Source organism: Lethenteron reissneri, chromosome 14, assembly GCF_015708825.2.
Source record: "Lethenteron reissneri isolate LAM-NWPU_2019-01 chromosome 14, ASM1570882v1, whole genome shotgun sequence".
Taxonomy (NCBI): Eukaryota; Metazoa; Chordata; class Hyperoartia; order Petromyzontiformes; family Petromyzontidae; genus Lethenteron; species Lethenteron reissneri.
Window position 1 is genome coordinate 2,930,849 of NC_083792.1, and position 21,821 is coordinate 2,952,669.

General features: G+C 45.0%; 1 protein-coding gene across 2 annotated transcripts in view; it reads right to left on the reverse strand.

Annotated features, from left to right (window-relative positions):
- The window catches only part of LOC133342250 (myc box-dependent-interacting protein 1-like), a 31,912-nt gene extending 11,356 nt beyond the window's left edge, over positions 1-20,556 (reverse strand). For both annotated transcript variants that reach the window (XM_061551286.1, XM_061551285.1), the window contains exons 1-11: positions 20,429-20,556; positions 18,347-18,427; positions 11,668-11,722; positions 8,417-8,511; positions 7,559-7,654; positions 6,718-6,825; positions 6,347-6,439; positions 5,034-5,119; positions 3,469-3,544; positions 2,094-2,176; positions 329-443 (exon numbers count right to left, since the gene is read on the reverse strand). In XM_061551286.1, coding sequence (XP_061407270.1) covers positions 329-443; positions 2,094-2,176; positions 3,469-3,544; positions 5,034-5,119; positions 6,347-6,439; positions 6,718-6,825; positions 7,559-7,654; positions 8,417-8,511; positions 11,668-11,722; positions 18,347-18,427; positions 20,429-20,506 — 966 coding nt within the window. In that variant the 5' untranslated portion in view covers positions 20,507-20,556. The remainder of the gene's footprint in view (positions 1-328; positions 444-2,093; positions 2,177-3,468; positions 3,545-5,033; positions 5,120-6,346; positions 6,440-6,717; positions 6,826-7,558; positions 7,655-8,416; positions 8,512-11,667; positions 11,723-18,346; positions 18,428-20,428) is intronic.
- Positions 20,557-21,821: the final 1,265 nt, after the last annotated feature.

Consider the following 21,821-nt stretch of genomic DNA (forward strand, 5'->3'; position numbering starts at 1 on the left):
TGTTGTGGTTTCACGCTTCAACACACCGGTGGGCTAAAACAGTGAACTATTTGTCTTTTGTCAACGTGACACTTTTTTACTGATTGGCCATGTCGGGTGGTGGAGGGTTACGATACATTTATAAATAACGCGATCTAAACCCAAAAACGTTGATTATGAATAATTATAGTTGATGCTCTCCATGTACATCAGCAATACGAATAATAAGAATATTGTTCATCTGACCCAAGGTGGTCTCTCCAATTTGAGTTTTGCATCATCTCGCTCAGCGTGAATTCTGCCTGTTAGTCCAGCGTTCTGTGTCCGTGCGAGAACGGGCCCATGGTACCTGCATAGGCGACTTCAGCGGGGACGCAGTGTGATCGGGTCTCAGTCCCGCATCGTCGGACACCAGCGAGGGGGAGTCGTTCCCGTGTGGCTCCACGATGCTTGGAGATGGCTCACTAGTATGATTAAACAATTGCAATTCACAACAGCGTCAAAATGCAATCGCATCTCAAAACGCTTTACAAAAATAAAATAACTAATTAAAGTATTCCCTCATTCTTCATGAACTTGCTATCCGCAAATCGCATCTGGAACTCTACACTACTGCATCGAGAGAGAGAAAGACAGTGATGAGATAGAGAATGTGATGCGAGAAAGTGATGAGAGATACAGTGATGAGAGAGAAAGCTTATTATTTAGTTAAGGTAATTAATTAAAAAGTTAGGTTTTCGTAGGCCAATATCATTAACCACGAAATTTGCTATTCACAAGCAGCTTCGGAGCATATCACTCGCGAATAATAATGGCATACTGTATTATACAAGGAGACTGTGGGTGAAAGGGTAAGAAAACTCAGCAATGTAGGCAATGCAATACAAAGACACGTTTTTTTATATCAGCATTTCTCCATCATGGTGGTCACTTGTAAAACAAGGAACATGTCGGTTTAATTGTCAAAGACACTGTATACCAAGTTCCGTTCAGTTAATTTTCGGGTTTCATCAACAAAAACAACACTGCTTCTCCGAAAAATGCAACAAGTCGCAGTAAAATAAATCAATATTAAACAACAGATAAGAAAAATAAAAAAAATAGCTATGGAATCATAATCACAACATAAAATGACATATATTTTTTAAATTAAGTTCAATATAGATTATCATAAAAAACTACACTGTATTTTGAAAAAGATAGGAATGAAAATCTTCCATGGTATTTATAATGCAGATATAGCCTCAAACACGTTAGCATTATAGTGTTATGCACCCTCCCCAACTCTCTCCCATGCAACAGAGACTTGTACCTCAATGGGCCCCCGGCCTTTTTACCAGTAGAATAAAGGACATGCATAAAAGATGTAGCAGTGACACAGTGGACAATGCAGTGCGCTACGTACCCGGCAACTCGAGTTTTGATATTGCCGGCCAGGGCTAACGTCAGCGGAGAATGGTATCTAAACTGGTCCTGCCTCCCCCACTCTCACCACTCCCTTCAACAACCCACACTGATGGGAACGTGGCGAAATGTGGTAAAACAAATCCAATGAACGATAAGGCACAGGGAGGCCTTCATCCAGCAGTGGATTGCGAAAGAGCTATACATTAATTATTAAGTATGTGAGATAATAATAAATTGTCAGATAGTATTACAATGCATTACTTATGCGTACACACACACACATCTCTCAATTCTCAAGGTTACAAGATCTGTAGCATGACACCAGTCACCACAACTGATCGGGTCGTGAGAACTTCCAGCCAAATAAAAGGGGGTTTCGAGCTTAAACTATTTAACATCTATTTTTATTTTACCAGGTAAGGCCCACTGAGCTATATAGCTCTTTTTTGAGAAGCGACCTGGGCACAAATGATAGCTCAAACAAGTGGCTTATCATGTGGAAATTAATAGCTGCCAAAATGTTGAAGGAAAAACCAGGGGACCCGGATAAATATTCACGCTACCACGGGGAGAACATGCAAACTCCAAATATACAGGCGTCAGGGTCGGGATCAAACCCACGACCCCTTGTATACCAGGTGAAGTAGTTAATATCTCGCCACCGTGACAGCCTTTGCTTCGATCATCGCCAAAACGCTGGCACACACCTGCGAGCGCTCTGTATGTCGGAAGACTTGACGGAGTGCTGGTCGCCCAGCTTTATCATCACCTCTTCCATCTCATGGCTCAGCTGAGCAGAGAACAGCAGAGAGCACATGCAGGGACGTCATTGTACGGACAGGCACCAAATAAAATGCTCCTTTTCCACTGCATAACCAAGCTGCGCCAGGGCCCATGCTGAGGCCAGCTGGGCGCAGCTCAAGAGGTGCCAGGTTGCCTTTCAACTGCACAAGCTGATGTCGCGATGTCACACAAAATGAATGCAGATAAATGCCTCTAAAACATTAATCTGTATTCAAAATCTCCCCTCCTAATTACTTGCAACATTAAAAAAAATGTATTGGTATGCATATTTAAGCAATTATGGCAGTTAATTATAAGTTAAGGATTTTCATGGCAAGAGTTCTTTGTGGGCTTACAACATTCGCAGTTTTAAATTTTATTCATAAATCAATACTTGTGAAGCTTTTTTGTTATTTAAGTGTAATTGTCACTGCTTATTTTTACACCCCGTGAATACATTTACATACGTTTAGTTAGCGATATTGCACTCTGCACTGTACCACAAGAATTTGCATTTGGCTACGTACCTCCAATTAGCACGGTTGGCTACGTAGGGTGCAAAAGAAGTTCAACATGCATAAATAATGTATTTTACACGTTTTCCGAACGAAATATTTTATTTTGTGCACACCTTTCTATACTTTAGTAAAACGGCACCGCTATCAAGGGGCTCTCTCGGCTGGATAAATAAAGGAACTCAACACAATCACCAATAACACTGTGGCCTGAAAAGTAAAAGATATAAAATCGGTGACGTTTCGGGCAATGGCCCTTCTTCATAGGACATAAAAAGGTCAGAGAGGCAGAGTGACTGCACTTAACACTATGGGGACATTTCGATTTAAAGCTTTCGTGACTGCAGGGATTCATATTCTTGGTTCTTTCGGTAAAGTCACATAGAAGGGAAATAATACAAATAAAACAATCAAATTATCACGTTTCGATTGCAACACAAGCAATCATCATCAGGTGTGAAAACCACAGCAAGAACATTTTCTGTCAAAACCACAGCAAGAAAATTTTCTTGCTGTGGTTTTCACACCTGATGATTGCTTGTGTTGCAATCGAAACGTCGTGAGAATTTTATTGTTTTATTTTTATTATTTCCCTTCTACGTGACTTTACCGAAAGAACCAAGACTATGGGACATGATGAGAATAACATTATAAAGATTGTTTTAAATGTTTTTGTTAAATGTTTAAATAAATAGATTGATTTGTATGGCTATATATATAATTGCTAAATGTGAAGCTACTGAACTACAGTTCTAAACACACGAGCAAGGAGAGAACTCACTACCTGTCCAATCTCCTTGTGAAAGTTTTCTTCCAGGCCGGCGATGTTCTTGAAGGTGCTCACGTAAAATCCAACTCGACTGCAGAGGGGGTGGGGTTGACATTTTGCTGTGAGTGTTTATGAACATCAATAATGATGAGGCAAGTGCAGTGATGAAAATTACAAAGGGCACCTTTTATAGCAGTTGCTTTGCATGCATAAGGTCACACTCATTACACAAAGTGCTTGCCACAAATGAACCACAATACCCTTTGGTTCTTTCGGTAAAGTCACATAGGTATAAAATAAAATTAAATTACGACGTTTCGATCGCAACACAAGCAATCATCATCAGGTGGGAAAATCACAGCTAGAACATTTTTGCTGAACCACAATACCTTGCTGATCTCATCAAGGAGCATAAACCATCACGCAAACTCGCACAGAGATGGTTAACTGCATCGCGTGCTTTTGCATGCGCTTCTGTGGCTGTCTGGAACGCTCTTCCTTCTGATATTAGGAAGCCACTGGAGCTATGCACTTTTAAATATAATCTGAAAACGAATTTCTTTAAAACAGTTTTTTGTCTAAATTTGTTGTCTTTCCCCCCGCACCTCAGATTAGCACGGGTGGCTATGTACAGTGTGAAAGAAGTTCAACATACATACACACATACATTCTCTCTCTCTACATTTTACGTAAGTTTATTCAAAGATCTGGGTGAATTTAAAAGAGGTTTAACTTTGCTAATAGTGAGGTTTCAATTACTTTAAAAAAATGAGCAACTGTATATAAAAGCACTAAATGCATATAAAAATAAGGAACTTGTTTCAGAGATTACCAATCAGTGTGGAGATTTTGATAAGTTTACGAAGTATTTATATTGTACAGAATGGAGGAAATGTAAATAGAGCAGCTCCCTAAACTGCAAAGTAACGACATTAAAACTAAACGAAACCATTTTTATTTTACCAGGTGAGGCCCACTGAGCTTTATAGCTCATTTTCAGAAGTGACCTGGCCACAAATTATAGCTCAACGAAGTCGCTTATCACGTTGAAATTTGTAGCAGCCAAATACTCTAAATGCATGTTTTTAAATGTGGAAGGAAAAACTGGAGAACCCGGAGAAAAATCCACGCAACCACGGGGAGAACATGCAAACTCCAAATATACAGACGTCAGGGTCGGGATCGAACCCACAACCTTCTGTATACCAGGTGAGGAAGATCACGTCCCGTTACCGTGGCACCCACACAGACATTTCAGGCGTGGTGTCTCCGTGGCAGCCCCCGCTGGCTGGAACAGAGCCGCCACTCCACTGCACATTCGCAGCATTCGATCTACACCGAGTTTTAAAAGACACTTTCGCGAGACAAATCAGCTTGGCTCCGCATATCAAGAGCCACGGTCGTTTATGTCTGTGAAATATGTTTTATTATTACACTATTATTACTCCAGCCTCTAACAACCAGTACTATAAAGGAACTCTATAAATAGAGAGATGGCCTATCGCTCCATCTCCCAAGGTTGTTTTGTTGTACTATGTTCCAAGACCGGATTCGGTTGCTTGTGGGTCAGACGTACACACCTGTCCAAAATGACAGGCAGCTCCTCGTGCAGGTCAACGTTGATCTCCTCAAACACCTTCTGTGCTTTCATGTAGTCCTCTTCTGCCTACACCAGGCATTCACACTGAATCTCAGCTGATGGCATCAAGACAGTTTACATCAGCGACACCACCACCCAATGCAACACTCGGATCTGCGGAATCCCATCTCATTTAATAAAATTAATCATGCAACTAATACCGCACACAATATTTCATAGATATAAATGACCGTGACTCTGAAGCGCAGAAATAGATGACCTCTCAATCTCCCAACATTGTTTCTGTTGCCGTGTTTCAAGATATAATTAAGATGAAAGATGCGATCTAAAACAAGTTAAGAAAAGCTTGAAGTATGATCAAATAATTCCCATGATGCACAAAACGTGTGGAGGCCCTCATCCAGCAGCTAATTGGTAAAGTGCTGTGCATACATATGTGCTTATTTAACACACCACTGCAATGCTGCCACTAAAGCACTAATTAAAATAACTTTAAAGTATTTTTATCTCACTCATGAAGCATCACGTCTTATTAGGCAGCCCTGAACACACAGCCCAGGTACTTTATCCGTTTTGTGGGTAGGGTCTCTCTAAAATATCACGACAATGTGCAGAGCACTTAAAGTAATTGGACATTTCAATAATCTTTATGTAGAACAAAAAATATTTACCACAATGTAATTCAACAATCTAACTAAAGCAACTGGTTCATAGTATATTTTTTGGGTTATGCCACTACATAATGATCTGATCAAATTTGTGTCAATAAGACCCTCCACCACCCAACATAGGCATGTGATGTACAAGCGTTTAACGATTAGTATTTCTTTAGTTCACTCAACGGTGAGTTGGAGTATAATTGTCACAACCAAATTTATCTAGTTTAGATAACAACGTTTAACTTTAAACTGTGTATACAACATCATCAGGACAAGATCCACATTGCAGAATAACAATTCCGGAGGTCAAACTCCTAAGTGTTATGTTAAAGCAACTGGAGTACCATATTAATATAACATTACATGTAACAGCGGTGTGGAGTGGTTGGCATGGGCCCTGTTGCAAGTAATGAAATAGGGCCCCCTGTCCAATTTCCTACTTCTTCATAGCCCGGCGCTTGCCCCCTCCTGCCCGGAGGCTCCGGTGGAGTTACTAAACTACTAACACGCTCGACAGTCATGCTCATGGGACATTATATACACCACGCCACCATGAGATCAACAGGAAAATTATGCGAGTTGTACACAGGTGAACCGATGACGAGAGTTGTGGACAGGTGAACCAATGTGTTACCTGGTTCTTGAGAAGGTTTGTCTGGGCAATGATATGGGCCTGGATCTTCCCCTGGCACCACTGAGGTGCAGCTTTTTCAAGCAGCAACACCGGCTGTTGGATAGAAACGACAACAGCATGGGAAAGTGACAATAACACAAGCAGAGAGAAAAGAGTAACCTCTGGAAATGTAGCCACAAATACGCTTTTCACCCACTGTCCACATTTGCCTATATTCGCTATTAACAACCTTATTTACTGTACAAAAAATCACACTTGACTAACTTTGAAGCCGTGTTCACGCTGATAAGGGGCAGAACAAGGCAGGTGAGCGCTTCACTCACTGTGAAAGTGTTGTGAAGCCGTTAACGATGATGTTTGTAACCAGATACCTTGGCCACTTTGATATCGTCCCTCTTCTTTGCGTTCTGTAGTGACTCCAGATGGTGCCTCGCGCTGTCATAATCCACCAGCTTGCGCCCACGTTTGGCAATGCGAGACTGTCGTGGGACAGAGAGGAGCATCAGTCACACGATGTAATACATATCATGGGACCTTTTTGCCAGGATCAAAGTATGAAAAATAAGAATAGGTTTGACCCTTTCTGGAAAAAACAGGTGTTCAGATGTTCAAACACCAAATACATAATTTTTGCAAGAAATAAAGTCTGCGCTAACCAAGTCTGCACTAGCCACCCATACGAACACCATCTAGGCTCAACGCTGCTTAGCTCAGAGATCTGAGAACATGGGCCACATTCCAGGCGATTTGGTAAAAGGCATCACATGCAGTACAACTGCAGTCTCTTGCATGAAATGCTGTTGTTGTTGTTGCTGTTCGTGACAGGACGATGACACTGGTGGTGGCAGTACGACGCGTTTGAGCAAGGTCAACTCAACCTCAAATGAGTACCTGGGTGCGATGTGTACACATCGCCAGCGCCCACCGCCGATTAACATGTTTGGCTACGTACAGTGCGAAAGAACTTCAACATACATACATGCACACACTGGAGAAACAAAGGCAGCCAGGTGTGATGCTGGCCACCCACCCCTTTGTGTGCCGTGCCAGCCTTCATAGATACTCGCTAACAGTACTTGCCCCATCAGTCTAAGGCAATAAGGGGGGGATCTTTGTCTTTGTGAAGATCAATACATGAGTTAATGGTCGTTCCCACATTTGTGCAATAAACACCAGGGTACAACATGTGCTGCAGTCATTATCTCTCTTTACCTTGATATCGGGGAACTGGCCGAGGTACGTGTCAAGGGTCAGGAGAGAATTGTCTACCAGCTTCTCGTGGAAGTCACCCCAGAGCTCATCGCCGTTCTGCATCACACAGGCATGGACAGGCACAATCACGGTCCCATTCTCTTCAACTGTGTGAAGCTCATTTCGAAATGTCTCCACGTGAGCGTGCTGGTCTCACAATTGAAAGACTGCGAGTTCAAATCCTGTTTGGGGATCAACTCATAAGGTCAATAAAATACACACCACCTTTTGGGAAGTTTAAGATGCTCTTTAAATATGCCGACTGTTTTATTAACAGCATCTTGAGATGCATTTGCATTTATGCGCGACATTAATCCAAATATCATTGTATTATAACAGTGGTCATCCTGTGGAAAAGACTGGCCTCTAGCATGAGAATGTAGAGTTACCTTCACCAGATGAATTTACCGAGCATTTACTGCTTTGCTTGAGCAGCAGATATTTTTCAAAAGAAACACGGAAATGTATAAAGAGCACAAAAACTTTGTGCATAAAATAAAACAACCAGCATTTCATTAAGAAGTGCATTGTGATTCTCTTTGTTTTCGGCCACCCATCGCAAGAGGATGAAAATGCACTTCTTCGTGAAATGCTGATGGTTTTTCCACATTTCTGCGTGTTGTTTGAAACGTATGGTTTCCAGCCTGCATTATTATTCCCTTATAATGGGTTTTCATTGTAATTTACATATTTGAATATTTTTAGCACATAATTGGTTGTTTGAGCAGGGAGACGCTGTGACAGTTAGACACGGCTGTAATTTTTCCCATTATAATTTCTTCTGGTGGCAATTCTATCAAGTGTATGATTAATGCTTACCTGTGAAATGTCTTTGACATCTTCTTTTCCATACCAATCAGGCTCGTACATATCGAGGAGAGCTTCATTCATTTTCTTAGACGAGTCGTGCATTTCTAAAGCAAATAAAGTTACGGTGAGAGTCAACCCAAGTCTGTACAACTGTTAAGACGGATAACAATCTCTCATACTCCTAACCGTTGCACCCTCTCATTGTGCACAATACCGTTTCTGCTCCTTTTCCCTACTTGCCCCCTTTCACCGGAACAAACTTCCCCTCCACATCAGGCAAGCACCCTCCCCGTCTAGTTTCCGCTCCTCCCTCAAGAACAACCTCTTCTCATTGGCCCATCCTTCCCTCCATCCCTAGGTATCCTCGTAATTCCTGTACCCACTAACCTCCCTCCCCATACCCACCCCTATTTACCATACCACCGTTAGCTACCCTCATTGTACCACTCATAACCCTTGTAAAGCGCTTCAAATAAAGGCGCTACATAAATATTAGATTAAAGGCAAGTCCGACGTGTGTTAGGGGAGCACTGCGTTCTGTTTGACATGTCCCCCTGCTTGTTCCACGTTCTGGGAGGCTCTCTAGGAATAAAAACAGCTCCATGTGTTTTCTTGCTCTTCAGGAACTATTCGTGAAGAGGCTCCCAGTATGTGAAGCGAAACATCGGACATCACGCTGGACAATGTGCTGTACAACCCCACTAAACATCAGACAGCTGTACAGCAAAACAACACAAAAACCTGTGTTAGTATTCCATACTACATTTATTGTGATTACGCAATTTTAAGTGAGCATTATAATGAATCTAGATAACTCTAAATACAGAAAGTTATACCAAATTACTTACGTTAAAACATTGTGGGATAGCTATGGGAGTAATTGGGTTTGTCCCCTTTTTCTGGCAACAAAACTAAAACCTTTTAACAAGGAATCATGTGTGCATTAACCACGATACTTGTGGTCAAAATGCAAACAAAAAACACAGTCTGATAATAAATGCATTGTCCTTGAAACTGATTGGTCCACACCAGAGACGGCTTTCTTTTGAGCCTCGTCTCAATTGCTGCTAGACCAGAGGACGCCAAAAGGCATACAGCTCAAAGACAATGCACTATCAAAGTAATGAGGGCTCGGGGTGAGCATCTACATGGTAATCTAGCAGAGGGAATGAAGGGATGGTGAGGTATGGTCACATCAATAACACTAGCCATGATGACCTCGTGACCTTGACCCTTGTGAGCTTCACCCTTCATCATGAATGTGCAATGCTGCGTACCAACCTAAGTATCGTGCAAGGAACAACACTAGCCGTGATGGCCTCGTGCTCTTGACCCTGTGAGCTTCACCCTTCATCATGAATGTGCAATGCTGCGTACCAACCTAAGTATCGTGCAAGGAACAACACTAGCCGTGATGGCCTCGTGCTCTTGACCCTGTGAGCTTCACCCTTCATCATGAATGTGCAATGCTGCTTACCAACATAAGTATCGTGCAAAGAACAACACTAGCTTTGGAATACACTTGGGCTGATTAATTAGCGGGGCTTATGTCAGAGATGACAAACTGCGTCACGATGATTGATGGTGACAGTCTGGTGTGTTGACCTATGCCATTGGAGATTTAAGGGCCAAACAGAAGAGCTGGTGTTCGTAGCAAATGCAAGCATGAGGATTTGTCTATTCCTCTCAATTTAAATATCAGAGCGTCTTGAAGAAATTAAGAGATAGTGTAGTGACTAGCGCTCCTCCACTTTACAGTTTGATCTACTTAAGCTGTAAGCTGAATTAAGGTCTTGATGCTATTTTAAAAGCAGAGTTGGAAAAAAACTGTCGCCTTTACTGTCATGTTAAATATAATTCCACTGGGTCATGGGAGTTGTACATAACCTCGGAATAAAATGTTAACACACGACAATAAATGTCGCGACACATACGCTATAGCGAAGACTTATGGCAGTCTGTGGTCGTCAATTGTTAATATCCTGTTTGTTAAGCAAAACCCATCTCCTAGCAAATCAAAATGACCTACAACTTCAATGTCGTTTAACTTAACGGATGCTTAAATTAACCACGTTTAATTAGAAAAGACTTTCCAAACATAATGCGTGTTAAAATATCGGGTATGTTATTTTCTCACAAAATATTACGACTCATTGGGGTACTTATTGTGTTGACCTGGATTGATGTTAGGCTGAATAGATCCCCAACTCAAAATTTGAACTCACAACCTTCTCATTGTAGATGAAAATAAGTATAAGCAGAAGTCCGGTCTGTTTTTCCACATATGTAATACAATATTTTAGTACATCGGCTTTCAAGACCAATAGTATCCAGCAGCATTTGTTTAAGAAAGCACACTCTGGATTGGTTTCGACTTTCTCAGTCTCATCAGCAATCAGGCTTGTTAAACAAATGATGTATCGCTCTAATCACAGCACCACCCGCTCAGGTGATAATAAATAACTCCTTTCACTTGTGGCTATATTTTCCATGGGACCAAAATTATCGAGGGTTGATCTTTTTATCCGTGCACCTATTTTTCTATTATCCGCAATTATCCACATTTTAACCAGCGTACACAGCAAACCCTTACCCATCGCGGGGGTTTGACAATAGCTGCAATCAACAAATCCACAATCTGTATACTCAAAGGCAAATGGGACAACAATACGGAAAAAAACGCCACCCCCTCCTTTTGTTATCTTACTTTACATTAACCCGAACATGAAACAGGAAGTAATTTCTACGTAAAATATAATTAATATTTTCTAGTGTTAAATATAACTCATACGATAAATGAAGAAAGATCGTGCGGCTAAATTCCACGACCTCACTGGAGGCTGGGAACACATGAACTGGGACCAGCGATGGAGACAAGATGGCACCGCGTGTTTTGCGACGGCAGCAACATCGCGAGCAGCACAGTTACGTTGAATTGTAGGAATCACGCGGTCAACCACGACTGGTCAAGGCGCTATCAGCGAACTGTACCTGAATAAATTTGGTGAGAAACCGCAAAAACGTGATAGCTAAACATGCGAGGGAAGGGTTTGCTGTATTGTGAAATGCCCTGCCCATTATCCATGATTTTTTTGAGAGATAAGTAGAGGTCATTGGTACTTTCATATTATTATTCACAACTGTGTTTGTGGAGAAGTCAAATAATACTCCTACAGATAATAGGGTCTATGATATCCCCCCACCCCCACCAATATTGGTTTTGTTTTAAGGACTTTCCCTATAATATAATTTATTTTTACCTTTTACAGCATCGAGGTAGCCCCGTAGTTCCTTTTGCAGCTGGCTTCCTTCATTCTATAACGAGCAAAACCGACGTTTGAATAACACAGATTAAATTCCATATTCAGCAATCACATGTGAAGACAACAAAATATATCTCATTGCACGAAAGATGAATACATATTTGACAATAATAATACAAAAAGTGTTCGATATTTATCAGCATTATTCATGTTTCCAAATGAACCAATACAACATGAAAATTATCTTTCCAAAGCACCACTCATATATCTGTAAACAAAACACCAATTTTCAAGTACATGGGTAAATGTAATTGTACCGTCAAGTCATTTGTCCAGGAAAGCCTGACTGCAATTTTTCATAGTAAGGCCACATTATGAACCTTTCAAATCAAGGTTTAACCGATAAACCGCGTTTATAACTAATGAGGTCATTTATAGCCTGGCAGCGTTGACTACACACGTGTGTAATCCAGCACTGTGGAAGCATCAAGGAGGGTTGGTGGACCGCACAAATGTTGTGAATCTCCCTTCCCATTGCCGTCGAGGTGCCGTAACCCTGTCTCACCAGAAAAAAAGCTAGTACAGCAAATTTTGTCTCCGCCTGTTCGGTCTGTATGGGATCGAGTGTTTTACCCTCGCCTGTGTGGGTTTTCTCTGGGTGCTACAGTTTCCTCCAACATGTACAACCACTCATTAATTGGCTGAACATCTATATATATAAAATCGTTCATGTCTGTCTGTCTGTGTGTGTGTGTGTGTATTTCGGCCCATACGCACTTTCATTGGACAGCGGTTGCCCCTGGAAACGGCTAGCCACGCCTTCGCCGCTTTCATTGGACCTGGCAACGGCTAGCGACGCCTTCGCCAAGGGCTGCAGTTTCATTGGACGGCGGTTGCCCCTGCCAACGGCTAGCCACGCCTTCGCCACTTTCATAAGCTCCGTATTCAATTAAATAATAGCCATTACTCTGTATTGTTCGAGCGCTAGGTGGGGGGGGGGGGGGGGGGGACCGGCACCCGTACCCAGCGTCAGCCGGGTGGGAAAATCAGGCGAGGCAGGAGGCTCTGCACGGTGCTAGGCCTCGACACCCACCACGTGAATCTAAGGTAAATTCATAAAAGTTTTACGTCTGTGTGTGTGTGTCTGTGCCGTTTTCACATCGGCACTGGGGAGACAAAGGCGGCCGGGCGTGGTGGATCCAAGTCCCGGGCGAAGCCGGGTCATGTCTATGTGTGTATGTGTTTATGTGTATGTCTGTGTGTCTCATCTCGGTCATCTCGGTCAGTCGACCAGTGGCACCTGGGTCTGCCCCGTGACCTCCTGCCAGCGGGCTTTCGACACTTCACGTGGCCTCAAGGTGCACTTGGCCTGGCACAAGCATCGTGGTGACGTCACCGCCACTTAGTGGCGAATGGCGGTTGTTGTTGTTGTTGTGTGTATGTGTTTGTGTGTTTGTATGTGTGTGTGTATGTATGTCGTTTTTTTTATGTGTTTATGTGTATGTCTGCGTGTCTGTATGTGTGTATGTACGTGTGTGTATGTGTTTGTGTGTATGTATGTGTGTTTGTATGTATGTGTGTATGTGTTTCTGTGTATGTATGTGTGTGTATGTATGTGTGTTATGTGTCTGTCTGTGTGTATGCATGTATGTGTGTGTGTATTGTGTATGTGTGTGTGTGTATTGTGTGTGTGTATGTGTGTGTTTGTGTGTATGTGTATGTCTCTGTGTATGTATGTGTGTGTATGTGTTTGTATGTGTGTGTATGTATGTGTGTGTATGTCTTTGTATGTGTTTGTGTGTTTACGCTCGCATTACACAAATGTGTTGCAGGTCTAAGGCGTTCCTCGCGCAGCATTTCCGCTTTATTATTTCAGTCGTTTACTGCCGTTAGCACCCTCACAGTCGTGTGTGTCTGCAGCAAGCGCGTGTATGTGTACCTATGGACGCGCGCGCGTGTGTTGTGTAGGGGGAACGGTAGTGTAGTGGTTAGCGTGCTGTCTGTGTCTGTGTGTGTCTGTGTCTGTGTGTCTGTGTGTGTGTCTGTGTGTGTGCGTGTGTGGTATGTGGGGAGCGGTAGTGTAGTGGTTAGCGTGCTGTCTGTGTGTCTGTGTGTCTCTGTGTGTGTGTCTGTGTGTGTGTGTCTGTGTGTGTGTCTGTGTGTGTGCCTGTGTTGTGTAGGGGGAACGGTAGTGTAGTGCTTAGCGTGCTGCCTGTGTCTGTGTGTGTGTGTCTGTGTGTGTGTCTGTGTGTGTGCGTGTGTGGTGTGTAGGGGGAACGGTAGTGTAGTGCTTAGCGTGCTGCCTGTGTGTGTGTCTGTGTATCTGTGTGTGTGTGTCTGTGTGTGTGTGTCTGTGTGTGTGTGTCTGTGTGTGTGTGTCTGTGTGTGTGTGTCTGTGTGTGTGTGTCTGTGTGTGTGTGTCTGTGTGTTTGTGTCTGTGTGTGTGTGTCTGTGTGTGTGTCTGTGTGTGTGTGTGTGCGTGTGTGGTGTGTAGGGGGAACGGTAGTGTAGTGCTTAGCGTGCTGCCTGTGTGTGTGTCTGTGTGTGTGTGTCTGTGTGTGTGTGTCTGTGTGTGTGTGTCTGTGTGTGTGTCTGTGTGTGTGTCTGTGTGTGTGTGTGGTGTGTGGGGAGCGGTAGTGTAGTGGTTAGCGTGCTGTCTGTGTGTCTGTGTGTGTGTGTCTGTCTGTGTGTGTGTGTCTGTGTGTGTGTCTGTGTGTGTGCGTGTGTGGTGTGTGGGGAGCGGTAGTGTAGTGGTTAGCGTGCTGTCTGTGTGTCTGTGTGTCTGTCTGTATCTGTCTGTGTGTGTCTGCGTGTGTCTGTGTGTGTGTCTGTGTGTGTGTCTGTGCGTCTGTGTGTGTGAGGAGCGGTGGGTGTAGTGGTTAACGCTACGCTGCGCTACCAACCCGGCGAACCGAGTTCGATTCCCGCTCATGGCCACCACCGGTCAAGATTATTTGAACCTCCCATAGGTCGACTCAGCCTCAAACGAGTAACTGGTGTGGCGTATTAACATCGCCACTGGGGAGACAAAGGCGGCCGGCCGTGGTGGATACAAGTCCCGGGCGAAGCCGGGTAGTACAGCTAGTATCTTTATATATGCATCTCCTTTGTGTGAAATAGTTGCATAAATAACATTGCTATATACAAACTGAATATTATAATTGTTATATAATTTAATCAGGAAAGCGTCTCTGAGACTCAATGCTTTTTCAAGAGGGTCCTGCATTGGGATGTTTGATAAATTATTTTAATATTTTGCATGTGGGATAACGATGAGAGTACCCGGAGAAAAATGCACCCCGCATGCAAAGGGATAACACTCAGAGCTCCATGCACAGGCAGGTTCCTGAGCCCACTTGCTCCACTGCCACCTCCTGGCCAACTTGCACATCGGCAAGTTTCTGAGTTTCACCAATCTGTATGATACATCGTTGATATAGCCTTTGCCTCCACAACTCTCAATTACAGACGGACACCACCACTCTTACTGCTGGGCCAAGCTATACGTAAGTAAATGCAACAATGCGTAAGGTGATTTCACGATTCCCCATTATTGTTAACTCACTCGCACTTGAGAACGTGAATCAATATTTGGCAGCTGACCAGGACGCGAACCCACAATTTTAGATTCTGCTGCCTCAGCGCTCTTACACAGACATTTGCCCTACGAGCTGCACAGTCACTTCTGCTCACCTATAATAGGCCAAGTTATTGGAGAATGGCTATGGAGGCAGATGATGAATTGGCTCGGCTTTTTAATGATGGAAGACTAGAGTTATTAGTGATGCTTTCGAAAGCTCTAAAATCAATGTTTGATTCATTGTCAGGGTGACAGGCATGATGTCACAACAACAAATGTGCTGATGCTGCTGCTGTAGCCCTTACTGGCCAAGCTAATCTGCCAGTGCAGCATCATATTAGTCAGCACTTAGAACATATTCAGGGATAATCATGATAAAACATCAACTATCTGGTGAATAATTACTCAAAGAGCAACTTGTATATGATGTGAAATAATTGGTCTAAAAGTAGGTACATTTACTAATTTGTTACCAACTCCTTGCAAAAAGGTGTCAGTTTTGTTGCCAGATAGAAGGGTAAAGAACCGATTATCATATTTTTACTGGCAAATGAGGTCCCCATAGTGTAGATGCTTGCCCCGAGCTCTCATACTCTGATGGTGCATTGTCCTTGAGTTGTGCGCCTTTTGGCGTCATCTGGTCCAACCCATATGAGACTAGGCTCGAAGGAAAGCTGTCTCGGGTGTGGACCAATCAACTTCAAGGACAGTGCACATTATCAGAGTTATGTTCTTTTGTTTGTATTATTGACTGCAGGTATTGCGGTCTATGCAAACATGACTCCTTGCAAAAAGGTGTCAGTTTTGTTGCCAGATAGAAGGGTAAAGAACCGATTATCATATTTTTACTGGCAAATGAGGTCCCCATAGTGTAGATGCTTGCCCCGAGCTCTCATACTCTGATGGTGCATTGTCCTTGAGTTGTGCGCCTTTTGGCGTCATCTGGTCCAACCCATATGAGACTAGGCTCGAAGGAAAGCTGTCTCGGGTGTGGACCAATCAACTTCAAGGACAGTGCACATTATCAGAGTTATGTTCTTTTGTTTGTATTATTGACTGCAGGTATTGCGGTCTATGCAAACATGACTCCTTGCAAAAAGGTGTCAGTTTTGTTGCCAGATAGAAGGGTAAAGAACCGATTATCATATTTTTACTGGCAAATGAGGTCCCCATAGTGTAGATGCTTGCCCCGAGCTCTCATACTCTGATGGTGCATTGTCCTTGAGTTGTGCGCCTTTTGGCGTCATCTGGTCCAACCCATATGAGACTAGGCTCGAAGGAAAGCTGTCTCGGGTGTGGACCAATCAACTTCAAGGACAGTGCACATTATCAGAGTTATGTTCTTTTGTTTGTATTATTGACTGCAGGTATTGCGGTCTATGCAAACATGACTCCTTGCAAAAAGGTGTCAGTTTTGTTGCCAGATAGAAGGGTAAAGAACCGATTATCATATTTTTACTGGCAAATGAGGTCCCCATAGTGTAGATGCTTGCCCCGAGCTCTCATACTCTGATGGTGCATTGTCCTTGAGTTGTGCGCCTTTTGGCGTCATCTGGTCCAACCCATATGAGACTAGGCTCGAAGGAAAGCTGTCTCGGGTGTGGACCAATCAACTTCAAGGACAGTGCACATTATCAGAGTTATGTTCTTTTGTTTGTATTATTGACTGCAGGTATTGCGGTCTATGCAAACATGACTCCTTGCAAAAAGGTGTCAGTTTTGTTGCCAGATAGAAGGGTAAAGAACCGATTATCATATTTTTACTGGCAAATGAGGTCCCCATAGTGTAGATGCTTGCCCCGAGCTCTCATACTCTGATGGTGCATTGTCCTTGAGTTGTGCGCCTTTTGGCGTCATCTGGTCCAACCCATATGAGACTAGGCTCGAAGGAAAGCTGTCTCGGGTGTGGACCAATCAACTTCAAGGACAGTGCACATTATCAGAGTTATGTTCTTTTGTTTGTATTATTGACTGCAGGTATTGCGGTCTATGCAAACATGACTCCTTGCAAAAAGGTGTCAGTTTTGTTGCCAGATAGAAGGGTAAAGAACCGATTATCATATTTTTACTGGCAAATGAGGTCCCCATAGTTGTTACCAACAGTTTGAAAATGCACTGCGCCAAGATCCCGGCAACTTGTAATTTCTGGTCAAGACTGAGTGATATCTGAACATTCTCCTGAATACCCACACTCCACAAACCTGCAGTAACCAACGTGGTGAAGTACAGTAAAACCTTGGATTGCGAGTAACTTGGTCTGCGACTGTTTTGCAAGACGAGCAACATTTTAAAATAAATATTAATTTGATAAACGAGCGAGGTCTTGCAACACGAGTAGTACGTGTATTCACTTTGTCTGCCGAGCGTCACGTGATCACAACTGATATACGAGTGCTTTGATATACGAGTGCTTTGGATTACAAACACGTTTCCGGTACGAATTATGCTCGCAATCCAAGGTTTTACTGTACTGTCAAATAACCCCCACGACGGATAAGGTGTGAGGAGGCCTTCATCCAGAAATCAAATAATATTTGAAAAAAAGGTTTTGCTGGCTGGCTGCCTGGAGCACGGGTGGGCGAGTGCATGGTGGTGGTGTCACTGCGAACATCTGCGTGATGACGTAAGCGGGGTTCGTGAGTCGCAATGACGTCAAGCCTCCCCCCCTCTTACCCAGGCAGTGCATCCCACGCAAGAGCGTGGGCAGTGCTCATTGTAAAAAATATATATAAAAAAAATGTGTCCCTGAATGTGGTGCATGTATTAAAATAGGCCTACTAACCACACCGACCAGTTAAAATAATAACATGAAATTCATCAACCAATTCGCCTTTTGGTCCCATGTCTTTCAGCAGTGTTTGTAAGTAAAACTCTCAAGCAGCGTTGACTTATCCGAGTCTCATCAAGAGGGTGCGCCCTATTATATAAATGCTCTTACAGGCAAGCGTCCTCCGTGAATAACACTCAGAAATTCATAGCAGTCTAGAAACATTAATCTGGAGATGAAACAGACCCCCGTGTACATATTTAATCCCCCTAAGGATATCAACCTTCTGGTATCATCAATCGTGCGCCTGGGCTGCATGCAGTACGTACATACTGTTTGTTGAATTTCTGAACTTGTTCTTCAAACTGCTGGTCTACTGTTTCATCAGCTTTACCCAGCTTTTGTAGAACCTGCGAGAAGTACAGAATTGTATTATTTGCACATAAGAGAATATTCACATTTTTTATGCCAATAAATAGCAAATACCGCATCCTCGGATTGTCAGTGGATATACTGTGGCCGACATAATGAAGGGGGTTTGTTTCGAAGTCCCTTAAAAAATGTACAAATATTTAAATCGCACTGCCGAAGATGTAAATTTAATAGCGTGCGGAGCAATAGTGAAATCTGTAAATTATGAGCACATTTCATCGCAACAGAATAATAGTGGAGGCTGGGCAGCCATAAGTTTCAAATAAGACACATACCAGAAATGTGGAAAATTCATTCAAGATTTTGTGCATTATGGAAAAAAAACATTCGCAGTGCCTGGAGAACTGCATTGTGATCCTTTTGGATAGGTGCAGAGCAATGTCGATCTCCATAACACAGGTTGTTTTTATTAGATTGCGTAAATATAAATGCGTCGTTAAACCAGCCACCACCCGACACAGCCTATTAGTAAGGTGTGTCACGTAAACAGAACATGCTAATTCGTTACTAGTGCAGCACACCGGTGTGTCGGAGAGCAAATCCACAGCATTTACAATCGGAGTACGACATTTCGCCAGTAATGACAACTAGTATCATCAGGCGGATAGCCAGATTTTGTCGGGTGGTGGCAGGTTTAACGACACATTTTATATATTAACGCGATCTAACCCAACAACAACAACAAACCCTGTATTATGGATGATATTGGTCGCGAAAGCCTACGTGTTAATCCAAACCAATGCTGATCTATTTTGGAATTGTGTCCACACTCCGTAGTAGTTGCTGCTGCAGCACTGGAATGTGCGTTTTAGATGTGGCTTGTGAATTTGGTGGTCTCAGCGATTATTATTTTGCTAACCAAAGGAATATTTTATTAAACGAAGATATGAACGGCCACACTCCAAGGGCACAACCGGAGAAATACGTAAATAAGCACGACAACAAACATGCAAACACATTTGTGTAGTCGGTGTACATGTAAGATAACGGAGATGGTGGGTATGAGTGGGTCATGTCCGTGTGATAAGACAGACGTTCCATTGTAAACTGGAGCAAGTTGATAGAATAACAATATTCTACGGCTACCCATTTAACCTATTATTACATTCTTACAAATGTGTCCTATTATATTTCATAATTTAACCTATTATTAGGGTTCTGTGCATTTATTTTACCTTTATTCTATACTTTTATACATTCTTTGGTGATTCTGCTGCTGCATTGCCAGTGATGCACAAGCATAAATAACAAACAAAATATCTCAACGCATTCGTCAATAAGTGGGCTACAAAAGAAAAGCTACATAATAAGCGACGTTTCAGGCAATGGCCCTTCTTCACAGCACAAAGAGCGGTCAGAAATGTACCAATCTTTTTCCTTCAGGCAGCGTTATTGAATAAAGGCTTTTCTTTTAAGCTGTACTGATTTTTATATATGTATTACATACGTTGCAATACATTTACACGAAATATCGATATATTCAAAATCGCTAATCGTAACAGTGCGACATTTGCTCTTCGTGTAAACGGGGTTATCCTCGCAATGTGGATCATTACATCTTAAGCAGCCCAGCCCCTGAATTTACCCAACTACACAACACAATTCCGCTGGTGCCATCACTGACCCCGACCCTGACCCCAAGTGACCTTTGCTGACCTCTGCTGACCTCTGGGGGTCACGCATTGCTAACTGCGGCCATGGCAACGGCTCGCAGGCTACACGCAACCCTCCCCCTGGGCTAGCGGGCAGGAGGATCTACACACCGAATGAAGCCTCCTCACGTAAAAACTACGGAGATTCCCTTCGGTGACGGCGTTCGTCACCACGGCAATGCGAGTTAACGGGAGGGGAAATACATTGCAAACATGCACGACATCACGCGAACGAACGGAGAGGCGGCTATAGCGAGGAAGGCCCGCCCCTCGCTGACACTGCAGGCGGCGTGCGGCCCGCCCGGGGGGCCCCGTCTCGTCTCTCACCTTCTCCTGGGCGCGCGTGATCCGCTTCTTGGCGTGCTTGCTGAACATGCCCGAGCCCGTCTTGCCCGGGTCCGCCATGGCGAGGAGACGAGGATAATGATGATGACGCGGGGAGAGAGACTGGTCACGTGATGAGCCCCCCCCCCTCTACCCATGCACCCTCCCCCCTCACTCCCCGTCCCACCCCCCACCCATGCACCCCCCCCTCACACCCCCTCACACCCCCCACCCATGCACCCCCCCCTCACACCCCCTCACACCCCCCACCCATGCACCCCCCCTCACACCCCCTCACACCCCCCACCCATGCACCCTCCCCTCACCCCCCCTCACACCCCCCACCCATGCACCCTCCCCTCACCCCCCCTCACACCCCCCACCCATGCACCCTCCCCTCACTCCCCCTCACACCCCCCACCCATGCACCCTCCCCTCACCCCCCCTCACACCCCCCACCCATGCACCCTCCCCTCACTCTCCCTCACACCCCCCACCCATGCACCCTCCCCTCACCCCCCCTCACACCCCCCACCCATGCACCCTCCCCCCACTCCCCCTCACACCCCCCACCCATGCACCCTCCCCTCACTCTCCCTCACACCCCCCACCCATGCACCCTCCCCTCAACCCCCCTCACACCCCCCACCCATGCACCCTCCCCTCACCCCCCCTCACACCCCCCACCCATGCACCCTCCCCTCACTCTCCCTCACACCCCCCACCCATGCACCCTCCCCTCACCCCCCCTCACACCCCCCACCCATGCACCCTCCCCCCACTCCCCTCACACCCCCCACCCATGCACCCTCCCCCCACCCCCCCCTCACACCCCCCACCCATGCACCCCCCTCACCCCCCCCTCACACCCCCCACCCATGCACCCTCCCCTCATCCCCCCTCACACCCCCCACCCATGCACCCTCCCCTCACACCCCCTCACACCCCCCACCCATGCACCCTCCCCTCACTCCCCCTCACACCCCCCACCCATGCACCCTCCCCTCACCCCCCCTCACACCCCCCACCCATGCACCCTCCCCCCACTCCCCCTCACACCCCCCACCCATGCACCCTCCCCCCACCCCCCCCTCACACCCCCCACCCATGCACCCCCCTCACCCCCCCTCACACCCCCCACCCATGCACCCTCCCCTCATCCCCCCTCACACCCCCCACCCATGCACCCTCCCCTCACTCCCCCTCACACCCCCCACCCATGCACCCTCCCCTCACCCCCCCTCACACCCCCCACCCATGCACCCTCCCCTCACTCCCCCTCACACCCCCCACCCATGCACCCTCCCCTCACCCCCCCTCACACCCCCCACCCATGCACCCTCCCCCCACTCCCCCTCACACCCCCCACCCATGCACCCTCCCCTCACTCTCCCTC